The following is a 9642-nucleotide window of genomic DNA, read 5'->3' as shown; positions in this document are numbered from 1 at the left end:
CACTTGTAAAAAGCAAAGCGCTGCTCACCGGGTTCTGCCGAGCAGGGGGTGATCCCCACTGTACCCCATGGCCCCACGCTGTGTTGGAGGCTCTGCACGAGCCTCCTGACCCTCCCACTCCTTCCCTCAGCCCCTCCATGGGTGCCCCACACAGGCCAGCTTGGGCCCTTCAAGAAAAAAAACCCGAAAAAGCCCTGGACTCACCATTCTTGCCAGCCAGGGGCAATCCCCACTGCCCCGCGCCACGTAGCGGGTCTGCACGAGCCCCACAAAGCCCCGAAGTCACTGCAGTAATGGTGACTTCCCACGCTCTTCTCTCTTTTTTTTTCCTAAAGGGCCGGAGCTTGCCCGGACGCTCAATCCGTTGGCGGGGCTGGGAGAGTGGCGGGGCACTGGGGCTTTTCTTTAAAGTCCCGAGCTGGGGTGGGTAGGGCAGCCATGGCAGGGCTGGGGGAGTGGGCGGGGGTTGCAGGGGCTGGCAGGGGTCCCCCCATGGTCTCCCCCCCACCCCTAGTACTTACTCGCTCAGACTTGGCTGTAGCTCCCTGCTGCAGCCAACAGGGATTGCCCAAATCATCAAAGCTGTCCGAAAAGATTCGGAGAGCTTTGAATTGATTAAGACATTTAAATTGGTTCCCTGGTTCGATTAAAATTTGGAGATATGGCCACCAAATTGGGCCGAATGTCCTCCGAATCTAGTCACCAAGAAGCAGGTGAATCCTCTGACTACTATTTGCAAAGATGATGAACACAGGGCAAGACTGTGCATGAAATTTGCACTTTCAGTACCACAGTGTGCAGATGAGTCTAACACTGTCAAGAAATCAGCACGCCATTACTTCGAATAATCACTGTATTTTTTTAAAAATTACAATAGAAAAGTATCTTTAAACAGATTTAGGAAAGCAGAACAGACAATGTAGGATTTTCTTTCATCTATTACCACAGAACAAAATTAAAAAATCATTTTTTTTAAGACCTAGTCTATCATTTAGAATGGCAACATTTATTTTAGATTTATTTCCATGTCTTAGACTTAATTTGTTTCAAGCCATCTTTGTCCCTTTCATTGAAAAGTAGAATAGAAATGTTTCCATCTTCTCCCTTCTACCACCGTTGTGATTCTAGAAAATAAGAATTCTCAATATTTTTATTTCCACAAGCAAAATATTGTGTTGTCATGATAAAAAACATTGTTGTCACTGCATCTTCAGCACAAGTGTGACCAAGACTGCAGGGAAACATGAATAGACGTTCACCATATTAATCAACAGTCAAGCTCCTTCTTGAACAAATCAATGCAACCCGCAGCCTAGCTTCCTTTTTGGGGCAGGGACATGGCTGATTGTCATCTGTAGATATAATAAGTTGTCAATCCTTTTGCATGAAACTGAAGACTGATTTTTATATTGTTCCTCCACAGAATAAGAAGGAATAGAGAAAAAAATGCCTGGACATTCTCTTTGCTGGTATATAACTCAGTAAACACTATAAATATTGCTTCAAAAATGACTTAGTAAAGAATTTGGTTAAGCAAAGACTGGCAAATCCTCCCTTCTTGTCTTAACTTTAGCACTGAAATACCAGTACATTACATAGCAAGTGGCTGGAAAAGCATAAACTTTTATGGTCCCAGTCAAGCAAAGCATAATCATAGGCATGTGTTTAAGTCCAATTGACTTCAGTTCGATCTAAGCATGAACTTATGTGCATTTCTTAATTGGGGGATTTTTTTTCCTATACAGCAGTTTACATTGCCCATAAAGATTTCAAGCAGTTACTGGACACAGCCAGTCCTCCTCATGGAACAATACCATGTAATTTTGCACCCAGTAAACACTCACAAAGAGTGCTCTCAGCAATCACAAGTTATTGTAGGCAAATCTTCAACTTGCTACACATCAACTTTTCCCTGCACATCTCTGATCAGTGCTAAAGCTTTGTACAGCCAGCTGTGAACACAGCCATAAGGTAAAAACTTACAATTAAGTAGGTTTCTGATTGTCTTGCCTGGTATCATACGGTACAACTGAGAATAAAAATAATACTATAAATATATATAGATCTGTAGTCAACACATTCAGAATGCATTAACTCACCCTGGCCCACTGCCAGGATGAGTAAAATGCCTATAAAATTAAAAATACACTTTAAATTTGACCCAGATTTAAAAACGTGCATGGAACCTGCCACTGACAGAAAAAAAGGACAATTTTAATGACAAGCATTTAAAAGTCAAGCACAAAAATTGTGAACCAACCCAGTGTAAGATCCTTTTACAATGTTTGCTATAAAAATACATGTTCTCTTTTTGCTTTTATAGCTTGGGTTTTTTTTCTTTTTGTTTCAAAAAACTCTTGGAACTCTACAGCAGTGACCGTCAAACCATGCGTTCACAGGTAACAAGCTCTTTCTTACAATTATATAGTGTAAAAGAGGAAAATAATATTATTAAATATGAATTATTTTTTTCTTTTAGGAGAGCAGATGTGTGATAGAGGCTGTGGCAAAGTCGTGAAGGACTCAAAACTTGTGAGAGCTTTTTCAAGCCTGCAACAAGTGGGAGAAAACACGTTAGAAATGCCAAGGCTTGAAATGAGGGAGATTTAAAAGTAATTGGATTAAAAGTATCTGTTTGATGCATCTGTATGCCTGCACATCTACCAACCACCCCTCACATAAATGGGTCCTCACCTGCAACAGGGGGAAATTATTTTTAGAAGTGAGATACGGAGTGTGTGTGCTTCTATCCGTGCATGTATGTGTGCATGTGCATGACCACACATGCAGCAGGGGAGGGGAGCTAAAATACTCAGTCCTTGCACTTTAAAGGTACTGGCAAAATGCCATTCCTAGCGCAAATGCTGCTGTGAGGAAATTGGCAGGATGTGGCCTGCCCACTCTGCCATCCTCCTTAGCAGAGCTGTGTGCAGCCCGTGCTGCAGTTTTCATTGGTTGGTTTCTTCATTTTGTAAATATTCCAACCTGTGGAACTGCTCACGTGAGGCCTCTGCTGCACAGGAACAGTGTGCCTCAGAGCACCCACAAGAACCTCTACAGTGCCTGTTTTTGCAGCCTTTAGTGCAATGCATGAAGGCACAATGAAAGATCCCAGCTTCTACAGAAGGAAATGGCTCCCTGTCTTCTCCTGACCAGCTATCTCTTTCTGCATGTGCTTTTTTCTTTCTCATTTAGGACCTCTTGCCCTCAGTGACTGAACTACTCTCCCTAGGATTGGCTGCTGCTTCGGTTGCACCAGGGGACTGAAACTCTACCTAGACCAGAACTTTTCAAATTTCCTAAAGTTGTGGAACACTTTCATGTCACTTCTGCTACTGCCAAGCCCCTACCCCATCCTAAAGACTGACACCAAGTGACCTGGCTCAACAGTGCTGGCTTGCCCCACTCTCAGCCCGCTCTACTACTGGCACCCCCCACTTCCCCCACCACATCTCTTTGTGGAATCCCTGATGACTTATCATGGAGCCCCAGGGCTCTGCAGAAGATTAGGTTGTCCACTTGGGGTAGACAACTGACCTAGACTAGGTTGTCCATTTAGAGTATACATGGTGATATCTACAAGGTGGCTGCCATATGTGTCTGCCCATTAGGGCTAGGGACAGACATTACACATAAACCGGTTTAAGTGATCAGAAACTTGTTTAATCCTATAACAGAATAGACGTTCAGTGCACATAAACCAGTTTGAAAATGGCTGAAACCGGTTTGAAATAAACCTGGTTGAATATAGTATCAGACTTAATTGACTTGGGTCAAACTGGTTTATGCAATGTCTGTCCCAGATCCCTTCCTGATTTACCTTAAACCAGAGTCCCCCCCCAGCATCCCAGATGCTTTGCACCCCTGGGCGGGGCTCTTTGCTCCACAGCAGGGCTGGTCCCACCCCTCTGCTCCCTGGCTGGAGCTCCGGCCAGACACATGACGAATAGCAGGGTCTACCTGGCTTTCCCCTGCCCCCCACCACTTCGCTGCTCAAGCAGGGATTTCCCCCTCTTCCTCCCACCTATCACAGCACAGACCATAGCCAGCATGTGGTATGCTAGCTAATGCTAAGAGGTGTCTGTGTAAGGCAGACAGGACAGTGTCCACTTAGGGGTTTTGGAGCTAATCAACAGGTCAGCTGATTCCTTTCTTGAAAAAAGGTGTTTAAGAAGAGCTTGAACTAATGAGAGAGGCTTTTGTTTTCTGATGGGGTGATAAATGCTGTTATCAACTCCCTGCTGGGCTGGTCAGGAGCTGTGAGTGGGGTGGGGCTCCCTAATCAGAGAGTCTTGCTGAGGCCTGGCCATGCCCCCTGCGTAGCTCAGCACTATGGGAGGGAAGGGAGGGCTGCTCTAGCACCCCCCAGCTTCTAGCCTTAGCCACTGCAGGCATGTGCCTGCATTTTCTCAATCCAGAGGGGATGCCTGTGCAGTTACAAACTGGTTCAGCCTAGCCAGGTTAGATTAATCTGAAAAGATTGAACCAATTCAGGATCAGGCTTTTTGAATGTCTGTCCCTAGCCTAGTAGATTGAGACTCAAGTGCAGCAGCTGGGAGCTGAGGCTCTGACTTGCTTCAGGCAGTGAGCTAGCAGCTTGGTCACAGAGTGCCTGTGGGTTTACAAGAAGGGAGCGCAGACATAAGGGATGGCCTGGTACGCCCCTTTATTATATAATAGCCTAGTGGTCAGGACACTTGTCGAGAAAATGTGAGACCCGAATTCTAGGGGGTTTAAATACACAGCTCTTCTTCTTTGGTCTGCCCCGCCCCTCAACTCCTCATCCCACTCCCGCCACTTCCAAGACAGTGCTTCAACCACTAGGGCAGAGGCAAAGTTAGTATGGGGGACAATCTTTTCCACCACTCCTATTGTGTGGGTCACTGTAGCTGAGAGCATGAGATTTCTAAGGGTAACAGGACAGCAAGCAAGAGGAAGCCTGATTACAGTGCAATGTGGCAAGCACCTCCGGATTCTAGTCCCAGTTCTCAATGCTGTTTATGAAGTATCTCTCTACTGCAGGTTCATTCTCAATGGCTCATCTCTTTTCCTTAAAGAGAACTCCATGACTAATCAAAGAACTGCCTCTGATGGGGAATATGCAAATCCATAAAGTGAGTAGTTGTTCCAAGTAGGTCATTAGGGCTACATCTATTGCAGTGATTCTCAATTGGGGTCATGCAAGATCCTTGTAAAGGTGCTTTGGTGCCTAGCTCCAATACAAGGAGGTAAGTGCAGTGCCCCAGAGTCCCATGGACAAGGGGCACCATGACTGCCTCCTGCCTCCTCCCTCCTGGCAACCCCTGCACCAGCCACTTTGAGCAACATGAAATGCTGTGGGCGGGCAGCCATGTGAATGCGGAGCCATGCTTTTTAGCCTGGTTGTCCCCTGTCCCTAGCATGTTCCCAGGGCTGGTAGGAGGGGCCGTGGGGGCAGGTGGTTCTGTTCCCCAATGTGTGAATCCCTGAGGAGCAGCTGTGGTAGCAGGAGCTGGGCTTGCCCCTCAGGTACAGATCTGGGGTAGGGGGATAGTCGCTCCTTCAGGCCTCATGTTTTGTTGTCCATTCTCCAACCCCATAACATCCCCAAGTGTGAAGCCTGGTACCTCATGCTTGCTGGCCAGGTGTCCTTGGCTGTTTATGTCCATTTTGACCCTGGGACTAGAGGTAAAGCAGGGTTATCCTAGGATAACTAAGGGCAGCAATTGGCCGGTTGATGCCTGGTCCCCATTGATGACCTGGACCCATGTGGAGGGAGCCCAGGTACAGCACTGGGAGCAAATGTGCATGGGGCCAGGCAGCGTCAGGGAGGAGGCGGCCTGAAAAAGTGACTGTTCTATTTTATATTATATATTAGATTAGTAATGCAATTATTAAAACATTAATTAATAGTATAATTGTAATGCTTATAGTATAACAGTCATACTATATTTCTATTAGTTACTGAAATGGGAGGGTGCTACTAAAACTTATGGAGGGGTGCCCTGAGTCTAAGAACATTGGGAACCACTGATTTATAGTCAATAGCAAAATGTAACAGACCCACAGAAGCCCTGCTGGCACTTTGAATCTTATCATCACTTGCAGCTTGCAGGGATAACTGTTAGCTAAAGCATGGGATTGTACTTAAGCATGTGCCACAAAGTCCAAGACATCCTCCCAGAGAATGAGCTGTCAAATGAGAGGCCATCATGGGACAAGGGGGTTAGTGTAACTGTGGTGCATTTGCTGGGCTGTGAGTGGCAGTGTGAAGCCTGAGCAGCCTTTGCGGGTTGTTAATCAATTTAGGGCTGCGTAGTGAGACTCCAAGAGAGGAAGGGAGAACATTATTTCCATTGATGTTAGAGAGCATGTAACCAATGAGAAGCAGGTGCAGCGAGGTTCATTTGAACTCTTTCCATAAAATGCCATCTGAGGCCATAAGTGGCCATATTGTAGTACTCAGTTGCAGTGCCACTGGGAGGCTCCCTCTGTGTGGGAACCCGCTGTGTGCCCTGCTACGTAAGGCTGTGTCGGCATTTGTGTGATACTGAGCACTGCATTTGTGGGATACTGAGCACTGCATTGTGGTGATGGCAGGTCACTGAGGCTGCCAAGAGCTGTGTGCCCCACAAGTGGTCTTGTTCTGTGTCACTGATGCTGTGCCACCAGCTTCCTGCAGAGCTTCCTGGTGGGGGCTGAGAGAATGGCTAGAGTGTCCTTTACTAAAGGGTTTGCTGAACTGGTCAGATGCAACAGTGACAATGCCACTACAGCTACCGTACCTCTGCAACTGAATGTCACCATAGTCACCACTTATTCAAGACCCACTGATGAAACATCTAAGCTACCAGACCCAGCTGACTGGTGTGGGCACATACCCGCCACTGACTCAAAAGGCACCAGTCACACATGATATCAAGGACTATAAATGCAGGGAATTAGAGTTAAAACAAGCTGTCCTCATTTGCTTCTATGAAGTTTTCAATCCCTAAAGTAGTGTGGCTGAGAGCCATAAAATGACTCAGATGCTTGTGCCCCACATTCCTGCCTTTGGAAGTGCCTAAATCTGAAATTTAGTTCTGCAAACTCCCCAATCAGCTGTTGTTTATCTTCAGAAATACCTGAACTCCACAGGTACCTCAGTTTTCCTCAATAAAGTCTCTTCGGGTGTGTGTAGATGAAATGAGGGACATGTCTGCAGGACACTTTAAAAGGGGTTAAATGCTTTTGCACCACTTTAATGGCGCTGGTGTTCGTACGTGTTGGTGGCATATTGCGCATTAATTGCAGCCACTGTAGCACATTAGGCAGTGTAATGCACCTTAAATGACTTTGCAGTGCAGCAGACTAAAACACCTCCAAGGAGTTTTAGTTTGCTGCCCTATAGTTGTGGAGCAAAGTGCTGGGCTCTGTGCGGCTCAGGGGCTATGCAGGCAGCCTGGCAGCAGCCTGGGAAGGCAGGCTCCACCAAAGAAAAATTTAAAAAAGCGGGGAACCTGATCTTTTTTTTTTGGTTTTTCCCCTGGAGTCTGCCTGCCTGAGCTGCGTGGGGACCCAGTGCTTCCCTCTGCAGCTGCAGTGCTCCCCGGGAGCGGGACCACCGCTGCCGCGGAGGAAAGCACTAACCTCCTCCCCCTGCAGCCTAGGGACTGCTCTGCCCGCCAGCAGCTGCCCCTCCCCGCTGCTGGAGAGGCAGGTAAGACACGGGTGTACCCAACACAGGGGTTTACTTCACCCTAAATTGAGGCAGTGTTTTTAAAAATTCACCGCTTCAATTTAGGGTGAAGTAAACCCCCATTTCATCTACAGATGTCCTTCAGGACCTAAATGTCTGCTTCTGGGCATGCCCAGAATTCCCCCAGTCTTGACACTGCTAAGCAGCTTGACAACTAGCTCCCACTAAGGTGTGTCAGGGTCCACATGTGAGGCATTCCTATAGTGGCTTTACTGAAAGGTATGAGCTGACAGGTGGTCTCAAAAGCACAGCAACCTGAACAGGTTATACATGAATACTCTCTCATTAGCCCAACAGCTACTTAATTAGTCCAACTACCACAGAAGGCAGTTAAAGATCTCTCATCTAAGAATGCCCACAGCCTAGTGACCAGCCCATGCATCTAGAAGGTGAGAGCTGTAGGATCAGATCCCCTCAGACAAGGGCAGCAGGGTCAGGATTGTGAATCCCCATCTGAGATTTGTGCAGCTCAGAGTAAGGAGCCTCAGGCCTGGAGTAGGGGATTGGCACCTCTCTTGGTACTGAGGTTTCCACTAGGTGACAAGATACCAAAAAGCATAGCATTCCAACACTGAGCGTTGTGTGATGCTTAACTCCTTCTGTGTGGCCAGTCCTGGGTGGACTCAAGATTGTCTCCAACTTACCAGCACACTGTAGTTTTGTAGCGACCAGGGGAAACCAGCATCCACCCTGGAAGGAGCCATTAATACCCACAAGACTGATTGTAGCCACCATCACACACCTGATACCTGTGATATAAAAGACCACACAGTCAGAAACAGCGGGGTGGGGGGGAATCCTTTCATTAACAATGGGATCTGGTTTGGGGAGTCAAGAATAATAAAGAGCTTGTTGCCATGGAAGGGACTGTGACACTCTTCAGTGCAAACAGACATAACATTTTAATGTTTCCAAGTACAATGGGATTGGAACAACTTCAAAACTGGAGGGTTGCAGCTGCAGTCGCACATACAGTTCCCCCATCACAAATCCTGACTGCAGTGCTTCCAAACTGCCACAGCTGCCTACAGTTGTGCACTCTCCAGCCAGGGGTGCAACAGGGGGTTGCAGCTACCTGCAGCTCCATTCCCTTGATGTGGGGGGAGCAGAGCAGCCAGCCAGTGCGTCTGTACAGCCTCCATCCGTGGCTCTGTTCCCCACCACCCCCATGGATCGGGGGAAGTGGAGCCAATGTCAGTGAGTACTCTCCTGTTTGCTCTGCCTTTGCTTTCCTGGGGCGCCCCCACCTTCACTGGAACTGGGAGCCCTGATGTGGAGAGGTACATGGGGATTGGGGACCGGAGAGCAGGAATCCGGTTTCTGGTGGGAGGGCATGGAGGTTGTTCCTGGTTCTGGTAGTGGGTGTGAGGTCTCCCATCTCTGGTGGCATCTGGGAAAGAGAGTGGCCTGAGTGCTGGGGCATGCCTACAGCAACCAGAGTGCTGGGAACCTGCAGGGGAGCAGCAGCAGCTTGGGTAGGGGTGGGCAATTATTAGGGCCCGGGGGCCATATAGGTAGTTTTGGTGAGCTGTTCTGGGCTTGGCAGCACCCCCACAACAACTCACCAAAACTCCCTAAGTGGCTCTTCTCTGTGCTCAGTTAGGCAGGCAGGGAGTGGTTGGGTTGGGGCCATGGGCAGGCAGGCAGAGAGTGGCATCCAGAACCAGGATGGGTGGGCAGGGCTGGGATCATGGAGTAGTGACAGCGCAGGGCTGGAGCCCAGGGCAGAGCTGTGATCTGTTGCTTGCATGCCCCTGTGATGGGCACCTGTTTTGGGGCAGGGGTGTGCAAGTAGAAGACTGCAAGTCTGCCCCAGGCCCTAGCCCGGCCCTGCACTGTCACTGCCCCACTATCCCACCCTGGGATCCTGGCTCGCCTGCCCGTCCTGCTTCCATGCTCCCAGCTCCCCCACAGCCCCATCCCCT

General features: G+C 48.3%; 1 protein-coding gene across 7 annotated transcripts in view; it reads right to left on the bottom strand.

Moving 5' to 3' along the window:
- Positions 1 to 914: 914 nt before the first annotated feature.
- The window catches only part of RBPMS (RNA binding protein, mRNA processing factor), a 182432-nt gene continuing 173704 nt past the window's right edge, over positions 915 to 9642 (bottom strand). For 3 of the 7 annotated variants that reach the window (XM_025192065.1, XM_025192067.1, XM_025192068.1), the window contains one exon: positions 7857 to 8466. Coding sequence is in view for 3 of the 7 variants with exons in the window: in XM_025192068.1 (XP_025047853.1) it covers positions 8421 to 8466 (46 nt within the window). In the remaining 4 variants the exon portion in view is untranslated. Of the gene's footprint in view, positions 1125 to 7856; positions 8467 to 8530; positions 9108 to 9642 lie in introns of those variants that run through there. The other 4 variants (XR_003091851.1, XR_003091850.1, XM_025192064.1 and 1 more) reach the window with 4 other exon arrangements.

This window comes from Alligator sinensis, unplaced genomic scaffold, assembly GCF_000455745.1.
Source record: "Alligator sinensis unplaced genomic scaffold, ASM45574v1 scaffold803_1, whole genome shotgun sequence".
Taxonomy (NCBI): Eukaryota; Metazoa; Chordata; order Crocodylia; family Alligatoridae; genus Alligator; species Alligator sinensis.
Note: the sequence above shows the minus strand (reverse complement) of the source record. Positions and strands in the feature narration are given on the sequence as shown.